Source organism: Cynoglossus semilaevis, unplaced genomic scaffold (genome assembly GCF_000523025.1).
Source record: "Cynoglossus semilaevis isolate Cse_v1.0 unplaced genomic scaffold, Cse_v1.0 scaffold1382, whole genome shotgun sequence".
Taxonomy (NCBI): Eukaryota; Metazoa; Chordata; class Actinopteri; order Pleuronectiformes; family Cynoglossidae; genus Cynoglossus; species Cynoglossus semilaevis.
In genome coordinates this window covers 119,971-141,530 of record NW_007585126.1, presented here as the reverse complement: position 1 = coordinate 141,530, position 21,560 = coordinate 119,971, and the positions used below count along the sequence as shown (strand labels likewise).

The following is a 21,560-nucleotide window of genomic DNA, read 5'->3' as shown; positions in this document are numbered from 1 at the left end:
CACAGATTTGCCCCATGAGAGGTGTCACTTTTGGCCAACTTCATGCTGAGAGCGAAGAGAGACTGTTGGAGTTAAGAAACAAACACGGGGTCCACGTTACAGTGGTGAGAGAACACGAGTGGGATGATATGAAAAAATCATGCGCTGAGTTGAAACAATTTCTCAAGCTTTATAATGCTCCAGAACCCCTCTGCGCTCGTAAAGCTCTTTATGGGGGCAGAACCAGTGCCTTAAAGCTGAGACCCAGCGCCGGTTCCAAAGAAACCGTCCACTACGTAGATGTGACTTCTCTCTACCCCTACGTCAACAGCACATGTTCTTACCCCTTAGGTCACCCCACCATCATTTACAATCCCCCTCGCGGCCTTTTCTCCCTCCACGAGACCGTAATAATGCAGAGTATCTTTTAAAGAAGTTATCGGAGGAGCGCAAAAGTTGGAATTCAAGGGGAGAATTTGTTTATAGGGGTGATGCTGTAAAAGGTTCACACATAATGGATTTATTCAAACACCTCCTGTATCCTTTTAAGAAAAAAAGATGATTTCCTAAATACGAGGTGGATTCTAATATTTTGTGAAAGTAAGCATCAACCATGTGTCTTTTTTCAAGTTAAAAATGTTTTTGTTAGATGCAGAAATAAAATTATGTGTTCTCTGCAGCAGTTCATTGATTTCATAAATGCAACACACTATAGGTTTTTTATACACAGTGTATAACACAGCTGCAAGTGTACAGATGTGTTGCCTTCATATAAGGCTTATACAAGGCTTTTAATTTTTGGGGGCTCCAGACAGATTTGTTTTTTGTTTTTTAACAAATGGTTATCAGCGCAGAATGGTTAACCACATGTTTGTGACACCCCAGACCTTGAAATTTATGACTCCCCAGACCCTGCTTATCTTCTTTCTTATGTTGTACCCATGACACTAAACACATTTTCAGTTGTGCCTCAGTGGTCTAGGTGTCCATAAATCAGACCAGGGTCGTTTTGAATTGCTTCTTTCCCGGAGCCCCTTCCACCCTCCCACACACACACCTCTCAACAACCCCTCCCTCCACTTCCAACCACCCCACACACTTTACATATTTTAAAGGAAAGATAAGGAAAGTTGACTCCTTTACACAGCACAATGGAAGCTCTGAACCACTAAGCCACCACTTCCCCAGCATGCTGCAATACTGCACAGTTTTTGTGTCTTGCACAATTTTTCATCAACAACAAAACAATTACAACACAGGTGAAGAGGCTACAAGAAAATGATACTTCACATTTCTAAAAGCAAGTTATGTTAATTATTAGATAGTGGTGATGTGAAGATGAAGGAAAAAGAAATCTATCTGTTCTAAACATAAAAAACATAGTTGAACACCCACTTCTGAGATTGGTTCCAGCCTCCCCAGGACACTGAAACGGAGGATACAATGTAAGATTGTTAAGATTTGTAAATGCATTTCTTCAACCTTTACAACGTATTCATTATATTAAGTTTCCATATCAATTTATACTATTATTGAGTGTTGTTGTTATGTTGTATTAAAAGAAAAGGGTACTGGAGAAGGTTGTGTATGAAGCTGTAATATTCTGACTGTTAAACATGACAGGATGTGTGCAGCACGAATAACGCTGACTACGTTTGCTGACTAACCACAGAACCATATGAAACTGTCTCTTTGAATGTCAAAAGGCGGTCACCAAAATCGAAAGCATTGATATGTTATGTAACCAGCAAACTGTATATAAGCTTTGAGCACTGAGGAGTCCCTCAGTATGTACCATTGTTCTGTGCTCCTTGCTGCGAGTAACACCTTACAACTTGAGATCTCGCATTTGACTCTTGTGTGTTAGGAAGCTAAGGTATGAACCAATAGCATATCTTACAGTCCTATCTAACAGAGAAAGTTACCTTCTCTGTAGAAGAACTCACGATGTTTCAGTTCATATCCTGAGCTCTTTGTTCTTATACACTGCCTGAGTCCCCGATACACCACAGTATAAGAAAGGCGAGAGCAAGGAGAGCAGTCCCCAGAAGATCTCCTAGGGCTGTGAGGTAAGGTATTGAGTAACTGTCAGGATCCTTATTTCTCCTCCAAAGACAGTGAACCATGTAGTCAGCTATACACAACAGAGCAGAGACCTGCACAGCAAAGAGAATCACATGAGCTGCGTTAGGAAGCATTGACACTGAAGCCAGCGGCAAGTGAAAACAACTTGGGTCTGGCTTACCTGAATCAAAGAAGCAGCTAGGAAGGCCACAGTCAGAAGAGGACTTGGCAAAGTCTGGCCTCCTTTCATTAGATGAATAGTGTACAAGAAGACCAACTGACCAGGGACAACCAAAAAAAGCAGAATCTGGGCCGAGCGTTGGTTCACCCCTAACATTAGAAACAATTCATCACAAAGTTGGTTTAAATAACATATTAAATGACCCTTTTATCTTTACCTGTGCCAAAGAAAGTACAACAAGGGTTGAAGCAGCCTTTGCGATTGTCAGGGACATCTCCAGATGAGAAATTCATATGCAGACTTGTTGAGAGACGACTGGACTGAATGGACACAAGGTTTCCTCCAACACCTGAATAAAGAAGTTTGAGGCTTGTATTATTCTATCTATCTATTGATTGTACTAATTACTAACCTGTGTGTAGTTTTCTGGTTATAAACTACACACACACACACATGTGTATATGTACAGTATATATACATATACACATATATATGTGTATGTAAATATATATTTATATATATGTGTTGTAGATATATACATATATGTGTGCGTATATATATATACATATACACATACTGTATATATGTGTATGTAAATATATATACATATATATGTGTGCGTATATATATATATGTATATGTGCAGACTTATATACTGTACACAAATCAAATTCTTCTATTCCTTTAGGCTTTGTCCCTTTTTTCAGGGGTTGCCACAGCGAATCATTCATTTCCATATTATACAGTATATATACTGTACATATGTACATAAATCAAATAAGTAGTATAAATCTAATATGGAGTGGAAATTAATTTAATTTCCACTCCATATTAGATGAGAAATTAAGATTGATGATTTTTTTGTTTGTTTTGTTTCCTTATTTGTTTTCTTCCTTACATATTACATGGTTGAGGAAAAAGAAAATTGAAACGTAGCTTACCATTTATGACAGGAGCATAGATTATTATTCCTGCCATGTTTGGATCGGACACAGACAGGTCCAGTATCAGTCCTCCGATACTGAAAAGAAACATAAAAATATGTATTTCTAGGCCTAACTATATAAACTCTTTCTATTTTTTATTTTTTATTTTTTTATTTTTTTATTCATTGATCAGAAGAGCTAATTTCTAATGATGAGTTTCCTGGTGTTGTATTGATTTATATGGTATACTATAGGTATATGTTAAAATACTGTAAAGTTTAAAACTGTGAAGAGAGTTAAGAGATATTCAGTGACCAAACAGTGGTAAATACCTGCTGATTACCATTGCTGTAATGACTGGTTCCCAACCAGTGCGGAGCAGGATTTGACTGGTTGGATGTTTGGAGGAGATGACCAGCCATAAAGGGATCAAACACACAAGAAACAGATCCACCAGGAACAGCATATAAATATAGAGATCTGTCAAGAGGGTGGGATTCATTCAGTCAGTATCACACCAGGACAGCTTTCTGAGTTACTCAGGGCAAGAACACAGAACATCTTGGTTTTACAACTTTTTGCACACACAGAACATGTTACAGGCACAATGTGTTGTTGTTGACTAGTTTGTATTCAATTCACTTTACCTATAAAAGAGAAGAACCAGTGACTGAAGCAGGCAAGCAGTGCAAGAGTGCTGAGATCCCCAAAACTGGCAGCCATGGGTGTCGCCACATTGTCAGGGTTGATTCCCAAACGCTTGGAGCATAAAATAACTGCCACCATGATGACACCTTAACAGTGATAGTTGTAAATAAACAGGTTATTGCTGAAGTTATTCAGACATAAAACCAACAATTTTAATGACATGACCCATTTAAATCTAAACAAATACACCTCTTAAAATAACAGATTTCTACTCATCAGTGTTGTAACCTTAATAGGTTGTATGATCTGTTGAAAAGTGAGGACGAGCCCAAGGATTTTTATGCCTATATGATTGTGGCATCTAGTGCTGTAGTTGTGAATGGCAGCCACTGGAAAATGTTACGATTATGTTTCTAATTGTTTTGTTAAAAATGTATTTATTTTTATACATATTTTAATATTCTGCAGCAAATAGTTGATGTAAGACAAAATTGATTTTTTTTAAAAATATATATTAATTTTAATGATAAAATATGAATAATGAAATATATCAAGCTGAAAGCAGAGAACAGATCAAGAAAACGGAGACATAAAATCACTGTTTATTCCTTGCATGGCAGTTAATTAATAATTAGAAAGATTGGAAGGAGACAGACTGAGGTGTCAGAAATCTACACTGAAGTGTTTGAATAGCTGACATGCCAGTGTTCATTGGTACATTTTCCAGTTAAGGAATTCATGGTGAACAGATGAGGGCAGGTCGTATTTCTACCTTGTACTAATGAAGCCAGAAATGCAGTAGAAACACTGGTGGAACACAAAAGCACTATGTGGTTGAAAGGCATCTTTCCATCTGCCATCCAGCCTAAGAGAACGGCCATGAGGGAGGCAAAAAATCCCAGCACTGTGGCTTGTAGCTGGGAAACACAATTCTGAATGTATTACACAGGGCTGGAATTTTGTTAAATACAAACATGTACTGAAGAAAAACAGCTTAACTTAAATTATACATAACAGAAGACTTTTTTTACCCTAATGTAAAAGAATATACCTGTTTAAGCGCTAGGTTTCCAACGATCAGTGTCCACTTTTCTCTGGTAGATTCCATTTTACCTGCATTCACCTGACAACAGACAAGGTAAACATTTATAATCAAACACAAAATGTCAACAGTGCTGTTATAAAGACATTTTTTTGACAGACAGTCAAGGTTTGTTACAGTGATTTATTACACATCTTTTTGCTGGTCTTTGAAACAAACCAAGCTGATTTTAGAAGAAGTTGTTTAAAAATAAATTCTGCCTCCAAGGTGAAAATAATACAAGTAGACAAAACGACATGCACAAACCAAAAGAAAAGGAAAAAGAATACACTGTGCTGATAAATAAACGGATGTGATTGATGTCATATTAAACCATCATTGGATTGTTGGATTGTTTATTTCTCTTCTAGGAAAACAACATTCCAGAATAGACTGACACAGGTCTGAGGGGTTGTGCTATTGTTGTAATTTGAACTACAGTATATTGCACTCTACTGTAAGTCAGAGTGCTGCTAAAGACTTCACAGTTCTGTGAGGACTTTAACACTAATGATTCAAAAAGCCCAAATCATTTTTTTCTGAGAAAGACCCTGCCACATATAGCTGTTGTTACCTTTCACCAGGAGTCATTCCATGGAGCTTTTGCCTTATACTACTGTAGAAATTCTGAAACAAACAGTACTCAAATATTTAGCAGAACTGCATGCCAAATGCCTGTAACATGGTGTTACTTTCAGTGTGTGTTATGGTATGAAGTTGATTCAGTTCTGTGTGCCAAATTGCAGACACTCACAGCAGTTGACAGTCTGGAGGCCAGAGTCATTTCCAGGTTCCCTTTCATTCCTAATACTGCGGGAACCAGAATGAAGATCTCCGTGACTTCCTGAAATACGTCCCAGTTCTGTCAAAAATGAAACACTCTCTTTAAGTTATATTGTTTTGACTCAGTTGAACAACTTTCACAGTGAAACTGTCAGTCTGCGTTCTGCGTCCGTCTTTTTACCTGAACCACATCCAGCAACATCCCAGCAGAGACTGTCCCGAGCCCCGCCCGCAGGAATGGGACCAGAATCTGCAGCAGCATTGAACAGACAGACTCTGCTGGTGCATCACTTCTAACTGCTTCCTTTGCTGCGATGGCTTCACTGAGTCTTGAACGACCATAGAGTTTATCAGGGAGCAGAAAATCTGTTTCAGTGTACTCCCGTGGTTCATTCTGACAACTGTTGTCGAGCGTTTGAAGGTCACTGGTAGAGCTGATATGACGTGGACTGTCAGAGTGTTGGGATGAGGACAGATTTGGTCCAAACTTCTGGCTGCCACAAGATGATGTTGGTTGTTCTGACTCTGGGGCAACCATTATCAAAAGCTGTGCTTTATTAGGATGTCCCTCCTGTGGATCAGGTTCATGGGAAATCTGTTTGCCTAAGAAAAAAAAGTGGTATAAAATGTAATAAATTAAGAAGTGTACAGCACACAATTAGTTGTATGTGACAATACTATGAAATACTTCTCCTGCCATACAACCTTGCATTAAGAAATATATGTATTTATTTCTCATGGTAAAAAGCATTTTAATAAAATGCAAAATTATTATCTGTAGGTCAACAGTGTATGCAGAGCTTTTTCAAACTCCTCTGAAAAGTGACAAAGTGCAACTCTGGATGCACAAAGGCTGTTTCAGAGTCATCTGATGGTGGAAAATTCTAGAATTATCATTCTTCATGGCTCTTTCCCATCAGCAACAGTGGGTCCGTGTTGTTTGGCCAAACAATGAGCTTCATTTAAAATTCCTTCAAGATGATCAGGTATGGTCAAAAGCCGCATTTAGCAAGTAACAAGCGTGTATTGTACCAAAAATGCCCAGTTTGTTAAATCAGAAAAGAACAGAATAATAAGTTGTGCTAAACAGTTGGTGAAATATTCAGCAAAACACAATGTTTTAGTGAGTATTTAAACTTTAGAAAATGGAAATAAACACATAGCCACACTTTTAAAAACATTTCTAGATCTACAGTGTCTGTGCCAAAATTAAATGAATCCATACAAGACTAAAGACCAACATTGTATAGTCTGAGGCAAAGAAATACCAGAAAATAGAGGTCAAACAGAAGATAACCAGTAAGTTACAGTTACAGTAGAAAGCTATGGTGCTTATTTTGTTTCTTTTTTTTTTTTCCTTTGTCATGTCACCTGTTTTGCAACCCAATAATGATAGTTTTTGTTTACATTCAGGTTCATAGTGACAATTACAAAATTATAGAAAAACAAACATGATTTACCTTACGATGAGTTTTTTTAGTGAAGAAAGTCCAGTGTTGCTGCTGCTGCTCCTGTCCCTGGCCTCTTTCATTCTCTGAATGGTGGGCTGAGTCTTTACTGTGACAAGACCATGAAAACGTGTACGCACACACACACACACATGTTTGCTCTGCTTTTCTTAATAAGACAGTGGATTAACGCTGCATAATTGTAACACCTCAAGTTCAGTTTTCCTTCTTCACATGACTATAACCACCATGATGTGAAGTTTACACAAGTTATAAGTAATTTGATTTTTGGTTTTGTTTTTTTCTTTTTTTTGTTGTTTATAGATGAAGAGTGAAGAAATCTTCATTGATGCCGACTTGATTGCAGATAGAAGAGTTTATTGCAAAGAAGCACAGCATCAAGTCGGGCAACGAGTCTGCCTGGAGTAGACCCTGAGCCAATATGAATCTCTCCCTATCATCTCCCAAAATTCTTGGGGACTCAACTCAGCTAGTACAGGTGTCTTACATACATGCTGCATGGTCAAATCAACAGGCACAAACACAGGAGAGATTTTATCCAAACAACCACATTTGGCCACATAAACGACTGGACCACTGCATTTGTTTAGTCTCGTGGATTTAACATCCTTAAGAAATTCCCCGACTGTATTTGACAGTCGGACGCTGAGTTGTGTGGACTCCATTTCCCAAGAACACTCGCGCCCATTCTAGAGTCACGAGACCCATCATGGGACCTGTGTAGCTTTACTTTTAAAACGCAGTCTTTTGATCACTTAACTACACACTATGGCGGTAGAAACCATCGCACCGGACTGGGAGTTTGATCGTTTTGACGACGGTTCACAGAGTACGTATCGTGTCTAGTTCGTGCATGTAAAAGAACACATAAAAACATGGCAATACGCTAGTTAGCTCTGAGCAGCTAGTGCTAGCTTATGCTACAAACAGGGTGATTAGCTGCTGTCGACTCCTTGTATTTACACATGTTAGGGCATAAATATGTTAAACATATTGTAACGCAAGTTGTCAGCTAATGGATAAATGGTGTTGGTGGTAAATGTGTTTCGTGGTGTAGCTTAAATGCCGTTTTGAGAATGTAATTATGCAATCTTTATCTAAACTTCTTTCTCTTGATTCATGGTCTCACCCAATATGCGCATGAATCCATTATATATACACAAGTATGATGGTATTATTTCGTGATAAAGTCAGTATTAAAAGTTGACTGCACCACTGCAATTCTTTGGTTTATTTTCTCTTTATTAAACAAAGAATTTGATATTGTTTTCACCTACGAGGTATACAGTGCAGCGAAAGAAATGCACATGGAAGTATACAATTGTTGATAAATAAATTATGCTTATGGGTGGACATATACAGAATAATAAGAACTAAACACATTTTTTAAAGTGCAGGGGTGTGCGTGTGTGCAGGTGGGGGTGTCAATGATAGCCTTTTTGTGTGTTGACAAGGCCAATAGCAGATGGAAGAAAAGCTGTTTTTGTGGCAAGAAGTTTTGGTCCAGGAGGACCACACATGACACGCTGCAGTCTGCTCAGATCTTTTGCAGTGGCAGCACATACCAGATGGAGATGGAGGAGGTGAGGATAGAGTCGATGATGGAGGTGTAGAAGTTCATGATCATTGACTTTGGCAGATAGAACTGTTTCAGCTGCCTCAGGAAGTACATCCTTTGTTGGGCTTTTTTGATGAGGAAGGTGATGTTCAGGCTGGATGAGTTGTTGGAGTTCCTGCAGTGGGTAGGGTGGGCGTGGCTATGCAGGGGAAGGTGTCAAGACAGACCCATTGTCTTTCGAAGTGACAGTAGTGGTCATTAGCTGAGAACTTGTGTTGAAGTTTCTCAAAGTACTGTTGTTTAGCTTTTCTCACCTCCTTGCTAAACCTGTATTTTTAATCTTTGTACCTCTCTTTGTCTCCACTCCTCAACGCCTCCTTGAGGCTCCTTAGCCGTTTTGTTTCTGCTGTGAACCAGGGTTTGTCGTGTTGTCAGTACAATCCAAGCACGTTTGAAGTATCTCAGTGGCTCCACTAGACCAATGCTTTGTTGTCCTCACTATGGGTTTTTCAGTTGCTGCCTGTAGGAAGGAATCAGATGTGGTCAGAGTGACCCAGTGCAGCCAGAGAAACGGCATGATAGGCATTTTGAATTGTGGTGTAACAGTGATCCAGTGTGTTCTCCTTCCTAGTTGGGCACAGTAATATGATGTTAAAATCATTAAAGACTTGATGTGGCCTCTCTGTCTGTGCTCTCACCTTCCATCTTACAGAAATACACACAGAGGTTCAGCTGAAGAACTACAGCAGGTTTCTGGAGGAGTACACCACCCAGTTGAAGGGTATAGAGGAGGCCCTGGATGACTCCATTGGTGATGTGTGGGACTTCACTCTGGACCCTATTGCCCTTAAGGTAAAACATTGTTTAGTAATGCGCTGTAATGTGAGGTGTACCATCCTGCACCTATCACACTTCTGTGTGTAATTTCCTTGCTTTTTATTTGTCTTTGAAGCTTATTCCATATGAGCAGTCATCTTTATTGGAGTTGATAAAAACAGACAATAAAGTAAGTACAAAAGGTGCGTTTTATGTGATCAATTTTGTCATTAATTTTTCAGAGTCTTTTATTAATCCTGATATTTTGTGATGTTTAGGTTCTAAACAAAGTCATCACAGTGTATGCTGCGCTCTGCAGTGAGGTGAAGAAGCTCAAGAATGAGGTAGGCATTGTTAAAACAATAAACAGTGCACATGTTGTAGATTTGAAATTCTGTTTTGTGAGTTTGTGTTGTTTTTTTTAAAATAATTATTTAACTGAGTGCTGACATAACCAATAGCACATATTTGCACTTGCAGGCAGAAACCAAGTTCTACAATGGTCTGTTGTACTATGGAGAAGGAGGTACATACTGCTTTTTTCTTCTTGTTGTTGCTCAGTTAAACATTTTGCCTTTGAAAAAAAATCCATTGAGTTTCTGCCTCTGTGCCAGTGTCAGAAGCCGGTGTTGTTGAAGGAGAGTCCCAGATTCAGATGGGCAGATTCATCTCCTTCCTGCAGGTGATTATAATTTCTTATGTAACTAACTAACCCTGTCTGAAAACACTGATGTTTTGACCCTGATCTGTGTGCAGGAACTTTCCTGTTTTGTTTCAAGATGTTATGAAGTGGTGGTCAATATTGTTCATCAGCTGGCCGCTCTGTACAACAGCAACAAGTAAGAAACATCCAGATTTGTTACATTGTAAATGTATTGTTTTTGGTGTTGAATTTTAATGTAAACATAAAAGTGAAAACTGTAGATCTGGTTCAATTTGTCATTTCTTTTATTTCAATAGAGAAATTAAACGTGCAAAGATGATTTTTACCTTTTTTTTCGCAGAACTGCAACAAAAATCATTGAATCTTCAGGAGTCCATTTTCAGGTCAGTTTCTGTTATGATCTTTTTTTGGGGTCCACACGGGTGTAGTTTGTCTCCTGTAGATTTTATTCTAAAAAGTAAATGTCTGTTAATACCATATTTTATATACTTTTTATAAAATACCATACATCTTTATTAGCAAGTTTATTGTTTTATTTTTTATTTTTTTTGCTGATTTATTAGCTTTGAGATTCGACCTTTACTTAAAATCTTTGTCCTGTTTACTTTGAGATATGACATGTTGCACTTTTGAACTATAGTCAATTAGAAACAACTGTTGCTAGGTGACAGCTAATTCTAATTGTTAAATTCTTGTTTCAGCCTGTGCACATTTCTAACCTTTATCGTTCTGTGTTTTGCGTTGCTGTTTTAGACTGTGTACGAACACCTGGGGGAGTTGTTGGTGGTTCTGTTAACACTTGATCAGATTTTAGAAAATCATGGTATATTGAAGGATCACTGGAAAATGTATAAAAGGTAAATGCATAATCAAACTAACACTAACTAAATGGCAACAAAACAGTTTTTTTTATTTCAGCTGTTCAGTAAATCACTGAGTGAACTTGTCATTTTTGGAATCAATAAAGTATGTCTATCTATTTACTATTAACCAACTACCTATTACTATTACCTATCTGCATTAATCTTACCATCTAGGTTACTGAAGTCAGTCCACCATAATCCTGGAAAATTTTCCATTCCTGAGGAGAAGTTAAAACCATTTGAGAAGCTTCTGCTCAAGCTGGAGGGACAGCTGCTGGACGGAATGATATTGCAGGTAACTTTCCTCTGATCTTTACTGCATGTTGTTTGTTTTATAATTTAAGATTGTATTAACCACAATGTTGGCACTTTCAGTTGTGATTGAAATGTCAAATCCAAATGGTCCCAGATAAGCTCAAATTGAACTATAAAAAACCTCACTATACAATACAGTAAAGTAACAATGGACATAATGTGATAGGAAAATGTAAAAAGAAGTTCACAGCAGTTTGACCTTTTGAATCATACACTTTGTTCTTCATACATGTTTGTTTGCAGAATATTTACTTGTGTTTATATTGCCTTCACATGTTAATGCAACAGGCCTGTGTGGAACAAAGATTTGATGATCCTGGGGAGGGAGTTGCAGTTGCCAAAAACAGCATCTTTGCTGAGGAGTTTGCCTTCAACATTCGCACCATATTCACCAGTGTGGAGTCAAAGATTGGTCAGTAACCAGTGAAATTAAGACTATAATTCTACAAGTGACAGCTGTTTCCAGCATCTTTGGAATATGATTTTTGTTCAAATTGTTTTCAGGTGAACCTTCAGAAATTGACCAGAGAGATAGATACGTCGGCGTCTGTTGTCTCTTTGTGCTTCACTTTCACATATTCAGAAGTGTTGACAAAAAGTTTTACAAAGCACTGCTCGATGTCTGTAAAAAGGCAGGTTTTTAGTATTTTGGTCTTTCCCCCCAATCTGCAGTGAATCACTTATTAACAGTGTTTGTGTCTGAATTTCCCCCAGGTATCCGCAGTCACGTTGACCTCCAACATTATCTGGTTTCCTGACACTTTCCTCATCACCAAGGTTCCCGCTGCAGCTAAGCTGATGGATAAGAAAAGTCTACAGGCTATCAAAGCACAGAGAGACACTTTGTTGCAGCAAAGAGCTCAGACACTGACAAAGTCTGTCAAATCCCATTTACACAATTTCTGGCTTGGATGTTTTTTTAGATCTGACTGATGTGTGTGTGTCTCTGGTTTGTGCAGGGATATGCAGTCTTACTATGTTTTTGTCACCTCATGGATGATGAAGATGGAGTCCATTCTGTCCAAGGAGCATAACAGTGACAAGTTGGCAGATGATCTCAACAGCAGGTGTAATGTGTTTGTACAGGTGAACCATAAACTTTTCTAAAAGGAGTTTGATAATGGCCTTGAACACCAGGCGCAGTTAGTTAGTGATTAGTTTTAACAAAAAAACTATATTTCTGTTGACTGACCATTATAGGGCATCCTGTATGCCTACACCCTGTGCACTATTATTAAGACCACCATGAACATGTACATGTCCATGCAACGGCCCATGACCAAGACATCTGTCAAGGCGCTCTGTCGAATGGTTGAGCTGCTTAAGGTCTGTTTATTTGTGCTTTTATTGTTTTGAGCGGTGCTACATTCAAAGTCTACTCAACCTGTCAAATTGTTGTCCGTCCACAGGCTGTGGAGCACACCTTTCACAGGCGCTCCATGGTTGTCGCCGACTCTGTGTCTCACATCACGCAGCAGCTGCAGTCCCAGGCTCTCAATGCCATTGGAACAGCCAAGGTTATGTCCACAAGAAGTTACATTTTTGGTATTTAAACCTAAGAAGAATGCTTTGTTCACTTTAAGTAACATTTGAATGTTTTTTACTCCCTGCAGAAGAGAGTAATCTCTGAGAAGAAGTACAGTGAACAGCGTCTGGATGTGTTGTCCTCCTTGGTACTAGCCGAAAATGCCCTCAATGGACCCAGCACAAAGGAGCGACGCCTCGTGGTTTCTCTGGCTCTTTGCGTCGGCACTCAGCTTGTGCGTCAGGAAACACAGATGGTTAATGTCATGAAGATGTTTTCGTGGTCTGTTAATTTGCTTTTTTCATCATTTGTTTCTGGCAGAAAACCTTTAAAGATGAGGAACTGCTTCCACTGCAGCTGGTGCTGAAAAAGCTGGATCTCATCAGTGAGCTGTCTGAGAGGTGACTGTCGTTTGATAACTGCTAACAACGCCTTACACAAGTGCAAGATGTCTGACGTTGTACTTTTGCTGATGAAGTTCTCAGCAGATTCTCTGCAGCTTTGTATCATAATATAAACTAAATAACAAAGAGTTGGAAGAGTCACCATATATGAGCTCTGCTGTTAGTGACTCTTGTGTTTTCTTCTTTCTGACTGAGGCTGCTCAGCCAATCTTCATTTGCCATAGCTAAAGAAAATTGATGAGCTCAATATGGTATTGGTCAAATGACAGGAACCACCTTCAGCACCAACAGTGTTGCAAACTGCGCTTGAGTAAACCGTGTTCATTTTCTTACCACCCACCGGTGGATGTCGTTGGCAACTGTATCATCCTGTGAAATGCTCCACCAACACTTGGAAAACAGATGGAAAAAGTTGACCAATGTTGTATTTAAAGAAAACATTTAGTGGCAACATAAAGACTTCAGGTTTGTTTATTGCTAATGGGGTTTTTTTCATAGACCATGTTATGACTTCACTTGATATTTTGCACCATCTTGAGGTGAATCTGTTGGGAATATTCTTTTCATTACAGTGTGTGAAGGTTTTTCTTTGTTTTTCTTCAGGGTCAAGATTCAGTGTGACTGTAGTTTCCTTTACTGGCATCGAACTGTGTTTCCCATCTATCTGAATGACGTATACGATAATGCGGTGGACGCCGCAAGAATACATGTGAGGTTTAACTCTAATAATATTTGCACATCAGTCATTTTGAAAGTTCATTTGACTTTGTGTTTGTGTATCTCCTCTTCTCCTCGCCTAACCTGCTAATCCTGAATGATATCTCTGACTGGACGGAGCAGTACATGTTCAGTGCACTGAGGGACAGCGTGCCATCCATGATGCATGCAAAACACATGGAGTCATGTGACCAGTTACTGGAGAGCTACGACAGGGAGATCATGGAAGTGTTAAATGAAGTGAGGAGATGAATTTCTAGAATACATACTAGAAATTAGAAATGTACATTAAGGTTGAAAATTTTGTTTGGTTTTATTTGCATTGTTAAAAATGTACATAAGCGTTATAATAATAGTTTGTTTTTAAATTAGCTAAATATTTAATATAAACTGTAGGTTCTTACTGTTTTTAGTATGACATATTTGTGGTGGTGTGGTTTACTGCGCCTAAGAATTTATTTTGAGTTAAATGTCACAAAGGAGTATAGTGCTAAGGCTCATACAAAAAATTATAATATTTTGCAAAAACAACACAAAGTACTATTGTATAAACATGCTTACCCAGAAATAAGAGGAACATCTTTTTTGCTAAGCATGACTCTGAGTCTGTTTTGGCTTTGGTTTTGGTCCCATTTAGCACCTGCTGGACAAACTGTGTAAGGAGATTGAGAAAGATCTGCGTCTCTCTGTTCACACACACCTCAAACTGGATGACAGAAACCCTTTCAAAGTAGGGATGAAGGACCTGGCCCACTTCTTCTACCTCAAGCCCATCAGATTCTTCAACCGATTCATTAACATCAAAGGTGATGTCTGTTTGGAAAATGTAGTATTCAGAGTGGAGTGTATGATGTGCTTTGTTATGCTGACACCTGTTGGAAAATGAAAATAATGGCCATAGACATTGATTCCAAACCTGACTGTCTTACAGCCTATGTAACCCACTACCTGGACAAAACCTTCTACAACCTGACTACAGTAGCTCTGCATGACTGGGCCACCTACAGTGAGATGAGAAACCTGGCCTCTCAGCGTTATGGACTCGTGATGACAGAGGCTCATCTGCCCAGCCAGACTCTGGAGCAGGTTAGTACAGTGTGGTGTTTCCCCTACCATTATACTGGTGCCTTCCCTGAAAGTCAAATCCCTATAGAACCTTTTCTGGACCGTGTTCTTTATACATCATAATTTTACTGATCTAATTGAAGAGAAGATATTTAATTTTCTTTTCCTTTGTTTTAAGATGGGTGGAACTCTGCACCAATGTACACACACCTAGAGAGGCTAACTAGAATTTAGAAACATCATTATCATTACCTTTATTTTATTTTTTCATGGTAAAATGCAGTGGCTTGTTTTCTGGAGGACAAGAAAAAAACACTATATATATCTCCAGCAGTAAAAGCGGCCAGATTGAGTTTATAAATAAAGCATATCTGTTTTTTCTTCAGGGTTTGGATGTGCTGGAGATAATGAGGAATATTCATGTATTTGTCTCACGGTACCTCTACAACCTCAACAACCAGGTAATGGACGTTTCCCATTTTTGTACTACCTTGAACTGAGCAGGCTTCTGTTTGTGAGCTGTAGGTTCTTGACTAAAATAACGCTTCCACCACAGATCTTTATTGAAAAGGCAAGCAACAACAAGCACTTAAACACCATCAACATCCGTCACATTGCCAACTCCATCCGGACACACGGTACAGGGATTATGAACACCACGGTCAGTAGTCATCAGTAATGATGGAGGCTTGTTTTAGGTTTCATTCATAAGACAATCCATCACTAACACATGTCATCTGTGTTTATCAGGTCAACTTCACTTACCAATTCCTGCGCAAGAAGTTTTACATCTTCAGTCAGTTCATGTACGATGAACACATCAAGTCCAGACTCATCAAGGATATCCGCTTCTTCAGAGAAACCAAGGATCAGTCTGATCAGAAGGTGAGAGAGAAGAATGTCCCCTGGACGGGGACTTCTAACAAAGATCTCCACAAACTGGACAATTCCTACTGTAAATTGTGAGGGGAAAAAAGGGAAAAGTTGAAATAAAACAATTCATGTCTATAACCAATTTGGACTGAACAGTGGTTCTCAACTGGTGTAGCTGAGAGACCCACTCCTTATTGACAAGCCAAGACCCAAATTGAGGAGAATTTTCAATTTCTGTGATTTATCAAATAAAAAGATGATGCAGTTTGAAATTGAGATACGATGTTACACTGAGCTTCAGGTACAGCTTCTTAGATGTTTTTAATCCTGCTTTGTCCTCAATATAAAATAATCCACATTTCATGAAGTCTGTGTCATACCTGCATTCTGCTGTTTCCTAATGGGATCTTGCATTGCATGAGTAATTATCGCCACCTAGCGTTAATGATTGTAAATGGGTAAGACTGCGGACATTTGTAATGTAACGGTCAAAACCGGCAAATCGTAAAATAATAAATAAACTTGAAAGTCACATTTAACAACTTAAATCACAGGAGAATCACCTAGGACTAAATTACAATTATTAACAAGTCACATCTTCAAAATTAAGGGCAGCTTTTGTACTCATACTCATACTGTTTTACTGCCTTCTGTGGTTGGTGGTAGTATCCATTTGACAGAGCAGAGAAGTTTAACCGCGGTATCAGGAAGCTGGGAATCACCCCTGATGGCCAAAGTTACCTGGACCAGTTCAGACAGCTCATCAGCCAGATTGGTGAGAGAATGTTGACATTATTCTTCTCTATTTTGTAATCACAAAAATATGTTTAGTTGCCTTATGTGGAAGTTTTCTTTCAGGCAATGCCATGGGCTACGTGCGTATGATCCGCTCCGGGGGCCTTCATTGCTGCAGTAGTGCCATCAGGTAATGAGACACATGAAGTTTCATGAAGGACTGAAAAGGTCAAATACATCTCTTTAATTGTCCTTAAATCTGTCTGATCAGGTTTGTCCCTGACCTGGACGACATTGTCAACTTTGAGGAGATGGTGAAGGAGGAGGAACTCTCAGAAGAGACTCGGAGAGCTGCAGGGTAGGTCAAATCCATTTCTCATTCTCTCCATTTCTCTATCTGTGACCTGGCTTTTGTACCTTTCAAAGACAAAAGTATTTTTTTGTGTTAAAATAACAACACAACTTATTTACATATTTCCCCATCACTTTTACTTCTAGTGTCTTGGACGCAGTGTTGGGAGATCTGACCAGTAACTCTGCAGAAGGAACAGAGTACTTCAAAATGCTGGTGGCTGTGTTTGCACCCGAGTTTCGCAGTGTGAAGAACATGCACCTCAGGAACTTCTACATGATCGTACCCCCGCTGGTCAGTTGTGAGATGCATCCGTGTTCTTTTTTTTAAGTGTTTTTTTAAGTGTCTAATGTTCACCTCACACCTGTTGTAGACTGTGAATTTTGTGGAGCACTCCATCAGCTGCAAGGAGAAACTCAACAAGAAAAATAAAAGTGGAGCTGCTTTCACAGATGATGGATTTGCGATGGGTAAGAAAGTGGTAAAATTTAGAGTAAAATTCCAGCCTAACTATAAACAGGGGTCTAATGCACTTTAATATGGAGAAGAAAAACCATACGTCATCCTGGTCATTTTATTAGAAGCAGCTGGACATTCTTGGTTTCCTGAAGACAGGAAGAGGAGGAGGCTGAAGACAACATCTTTCAGCTCCCTAAAATGTTCACTCCCAGGAAATTTAAACTGTCATACATCAAACAACACATCCAGCCGTGTCCCTCCGATGACACCAACCTCCTATGTTTATTCACACAAACACACGTTAACATCTGGACCCTGCCTTAGAGGAAAAATGTCTCCAAGAAACCAAGACATTCTGATTTTTCTCGACCTAAATTTAGTTTGATTTCCCTGGTTTTAAGTTTAAGGTGACACAAATGCTGTTCTTGGTTTACTGCTGCTGAATGTGACGTGTGTGTGTGTCCATGTGGTAGAATAAAATAGAAATGATCAACAACATACCGTGTAGTAAAAAGGTGAGTAGTTATTAAAGAGTATCCTTCAGATGTCATAGAATTAAATACCTGTAGAATGTGCCAGTCATTTTGAGCTGATTTGTTGCTGCGATACCAGGTTTACCTGATTAAATAACCTTGGTGTATTTTCCTTTCACCATTGTCATCTCTCCTCCCTCAGGAGTGGCCTATATCCTGAAACTGCTGGACCAGTATCTGGAGTTTGACTCTCTGCACTGGTTTCAAGCAGTCAGAGACAAATACAAGAAAGAGTTGAACACTGTGTTAAAGGAGCAGAACGTGCAGGCTATTAGTCAGGACGAGAAGCTAATGCAAACCATGAATCTCACCCAAAAGAGACTGGACCTTTACCTACAGGTATACTCTGAGTATTTGACATCATTTCTGTCCATCACCTGTCCTTTCAAACTATGTAGGTCTCTCAGAACAGGGACATTCATGTAGTAGTCGCCATGACATTGTGGTTTCTGTTATGATCATGTGTGGAGGTTGTCATCCTGATCTCATTAATTTTGATTGTCATTGCAGGAGTTCGAACTGCTCTACTTCTCATTAAGCAGTGCCAGAATCTTCTTCAGGGCGGACAAGACCGCAGCAGAGGAGACACAGGAGAAGAAGGATAAAGGTTTGGTGCTGATTTCTTTTCTTTTTTTTTTAGATAAATTCCTAAGAGTCATGGTTCAGTAATGACGTCTGTGCTTTTATCGTTCTTTGAGGTTCACTAGTAACTCTGTTTTTTTCCACTCTTCTAGAAGAAGCTGCTTCGAGGTCTGACAGCTCCACTCCTGCTGATTCAGCCTCATAAGAAGCAACATATATTTTGTCTAATATGTGCTAAGAGAACGTCCCACTCACTTTAACATCAACACACCAGCCTCAACTGTTCATGCACAATAATACAGGATGAATCCTTGTCCGTGCTACGTTTCATGTTAGCTAAATTCTGACAACCCTAGGGCTGCTGCAAAGATGTGAGACTGGTTTGATAACATTTTTCAGCTGAGATGAGACACTTGACAGTTGTCTTGGGCCTCTGCAGCTAAAATTCAAATTATTGAGCATTCAAACTGTTTGTCTGTTTACTTCAGTTGGAAAAAATAGGTTTCTAAACTAAAAGTCAGTGGATATGTTTTTAACAAGCGATCTAGTAGATCAGTATTTTCCTTAAAATACCAAGATTTGCACATCTGACACCAACAAGCATTTACTCAGATCTCTGTGCTATTCTGAGACTCATTTAGAATGTCAGGATGTCAACACCTGCCTTCTGCAGGTATACTGTAAAAAGTACCTAAAAACCTGGCCAAGAATGTACACAAGTATGTAGTAGAAGAGACTGATGTGACAAACATAAGGTCCAAGGGAACTTTCGTCATCTCTAGTTTCTTCTTTAAAAGTCTGACACTGCTGAATTGTCAGGGGTTAAATACCACAGAGTGTACCTGCATACGGTTCTACTTGGAGAACCTCAGAATGTGAGTGAAGACCCTGGCCTCATCTCCTAACTATAAAGAATAATCTGTAACAGAAAAGGCTTGTCTGATGACAATGATGACTTTAGTGCTTTGTTGCTGCAGGTTCAGTGTCCTGTGTGCTAATTGTAATGAGTTTGATTGTTTTGGGTGTGTAGTTTCAGCTTTGCTCAAATGACCTCTGTGATTGTTTATTAAGTTGTTGTCTTTGTAGATGGGAGTTGTTTTTGGTCGCTACGTTTGGGGGGGGGGGGGGGGGGTTTACGACAATTCCTCAGTCTAAGCTCTTTCTGTCCCTGTAGATGTGTTGACCATGTAATTCAAATAGAACAGACCGTAACATAGTCTCTCTGTGTCACAGCACCTTGTCCTCGCTTTCTTCTTCTAAATCAGGCAAATGTCTGACAAGGCCACGGTTTGGTCTGAACTACATTCCATGAATTTTTCATATGGGGATAATTTGGTTTGGCTTTTCATGACACTGTTGTAGATGGATTGCATTTGTTTCTACTGTTTTTACCTTTAAACATTCTCAACATGGGTTCAACAATTTATTAAATAGTTTTACATTAACGTTAAGAGGTGCCTTATTGGGCACTTGCTTATGTTACACAGCATTTCTATTAGTAAGTAGAATAAGTTAAAACATTTATAATTTCCCCAATTGTTTTGCTTTGTGATAGCTAGAACAGTGATTCCCAACCACTGTGCTGCAACACATTATTTTGCTGTGAGAAGTCATGAGAAAGCCGGTGTACCATGTACCAAGTATCTGTCTTGGTTCATCTATGCAACAGTAACTAGCAGAACAATTAAACGATCTTTCACAAGGTGGCAGCATATGACTATTAAAAGCTAGACAGAGACTCAGCAGTGGAAAATGTTCATGTGACTTTCTACAATTCCTGTGAGTATATCACGGTTGTTTTTAACTAAACAGGCCCATGCTTCTCTCAGATCAAAATTAAAACGAGATCATTATATTTTATTACAGGTTCTTCTGATGTAAAAGATGTGCTAATTAAACTCTGGACCAAATACTATTTGGTTCTCTTTTTTCATTGACAGGACTCTATGTCCAAAAACAACAGTGCTGTGTTGAACCTCTGAATTTCAACTCTATCGTCTTTGAAACTTGCACTCGATTAGATTTCGTGATGATTGTCTTGTTATGATGCTGCAGAATGTTCTAAGTGTACAGATACTTAGCTCAAAAGAATGTTCAGTTGTGTAAAATGTGTACACAAACTTTTCCATGTTTGTGAATGTCTTGTTCAGTCATTATGTACAGCGTGTTTATCTGCAAATTAACAAATAAACCTGCCTCTATAAATCATCTCTGGCTCTGAAGAAAGGAGTCAAAAAACACAACCACACATTGGTTCTGGAACGCTTTTGCTGATTTAATACAAAGAAGCTTTTCACTTCAGAAAATACAAGATTGGTCTGTTTTTTTGTTTGTTTGTTTTTTATAATAATTTAAACATCCCTTTTTTGCTTTAAACTTAATGTGGGAATAATCTCCATTTTGACTTTTGGTGATGGGAATCAGGCCTTTTTATTGAAAAAAACATTTTATTTTTGTATTATTTTGCTAGAAGTGCCTACAGGGTCATGTGACTCCCTGAAACACAGTTCCACAAATGTTATGTTGCGTCCACATATTGCATCCATGCTCACCTCATTAAAAAAACGAGGTACAAGACAGGGCAAAAGTTTTCTTCCAAAATAGATGTCATATATACATACATACACACACACCCACTATATGTATGTATATATATATATATATATGTATGTATATATATATATATATATATATATATATATTCAGGTGTATATATATATGTAGCAATTGTATATACAAATTCACACATACTAATGAATTTTTGTGATGCAAAGAAACAAAATGTACAGATCTTTTTTACAAAATTGTAACAAAGACTGGAAAGGGTTTTCTTTGCTCACGAGCAACCTGTTGATGTGAAAGCCTCGGTGAGGTTTTGTCCACATGAACGTCTCCCAGATTCATGTCCAACTCCATGTGACACAAAAATGAGGCAGGCAGAGACTTGGGCAGAATACAGCTCAGTGTT

At 38.7% G+C, this 21,560-nt stretch overlaps 2 protein-coding genes across 4 annotated transcripts; one reads left to right on the top strand and one right to left on the bottom strand.

Annotated features, from left to right (window-relative positions):
* Positions 1–15: 15 nt before the first annotated feature.
* Positions 16–7,667, bottom strand: slc41a2a (solute carrier family 41 member 2a). The gene is made up of 11 exons (XM_008337523.3): positions 7,123–7,667; positions 5,844–6,265; positions 5,634–5,741; positions 4,850–4,921; positions 4,571–4,715; positions 3,798–3,944; positions 3,483–3,630; positions 3,166–3,245; positions 2,442–2,573; positions 2,225–2,373; positions 16–2,135 (listed from the first exon to the last, which is right to left on the bottom strand). The coding sequence occupies exons 2-11, from the start codon at positions 6,198–6,200 to the stop codon at positions 1,959–1,961; spliced, it is 1,515 nt and encodes a 504-aa protein (XP_008335745.1). The 5' UTR covers positions 6,201–6,265; positions 7,123–7,667; the 3' UTR covers positions 16–1,958.
* A 130-nt stretch (positions 7,668–7,797) lies between these two features.
* washc4 (WASH complex subunit 4) lies at positions 7,798–20,900 on the top strand. 3 transcript variants are annotated; one of them, XM_025053800.1, is made up of 33 exons: positions 7,798–7,960; positions 9,402–9,541; positions 9,642–9,695; positions 9,784–9,849; positions 9,986–10,031; positions 10,126–10,187; positions 10,262–10,344; positions 10,510–10,552; positions 10,923–11,026; positions 11,207–11,327; positions 11,636–11,759; positions 11,852–11,979; positions 12,062–12,222; positions 12,307–12,433; positions 12,548–12,673; positions 12,757–12,864; positions 12,961–13,107; positions 13,194–13,273; positions 13,880–13,985; positions 14,117–14,233; positions 14,631–14,799; positions 14,925–15,079; positions 15,445–15,519; positions 15,615–15,719; positions 15,809–15,943; positions 16,598–16,706; positions 16,790–16,856; positions 16,938–17,024; positions 17,165–17,312; positions 17,392–17,488; positions 18,153–18,349; positions 18,521–18,617; positions 18,745–20,900. In XM_025053800.1, the coding sequence occupies exons 1-33, from the start codon at positions 7,900–7,902 to the stop codon at positions 18,795–18,797; spliced, it is 3,498 nt and encodes a 1,165-aa protein (XP_024909568.1). In that variant the 5' UTR covers positions 7,798–7,899; the 3' UTR covers positions 18,798–20,900. The 3 variants fall into 3 exon arrangements, with proteins under 3 accessions (XP_024909568.1, XP_016886383.1, XP_008335730.1); XM_017030894.2 differs by having other exon boundaries at positions 10,120–10,187; positions 18,748–20,900; XM_008337508.3 differs by having other exon boundaries at positions 10,120–10,187.
* Positions 20,901–21,560: the final 660 nt, after the last annotated feature.

Coding starts and splice junctions, on each gene's coding strand:
- slc41a2a (XM_008337523.3), bottom strand. CDS start 6,200: ATGGTTGCCCCAGAGTCAGAACAACCAACATCATCTTGTGGCAGCCAG. Junction 4,716..4,849: donor GAAACCTAGCGCTTAAACAG/GTATATTCTTTT, acceptor TGTGTTTCCCAG/CTACAAGCCACAGTGCTGGG. Junction 3,945..4,570: donor TCTGGCTTCATTAGTACAAG/GTAGAAATACGA, acceptor ATCACTGTTAAG/GTGTCATCATGGTGGCAGTT.
- washc4 (XM_008337508.3), top strand. CDS start 7,900: ATGGCGGTAGAAACCATCGCACCGGACTGGGAGTTTGATCGTTTTGAC. Junction 11,980..12,061: donor TGCTCGATGTCTGTAAAAAG/GCAGGTTTTTAG, acceptor AATTTCCCCCAG/GTATCCGCAGTCACGTTGAC. Junction 16,857..16,937: donor TGCTGCAGTAGTGCCATCAG/GTAATGAGACAC, acceptor CTGTCTGATCAG/GTTTGTCCCTGACCTGGACG.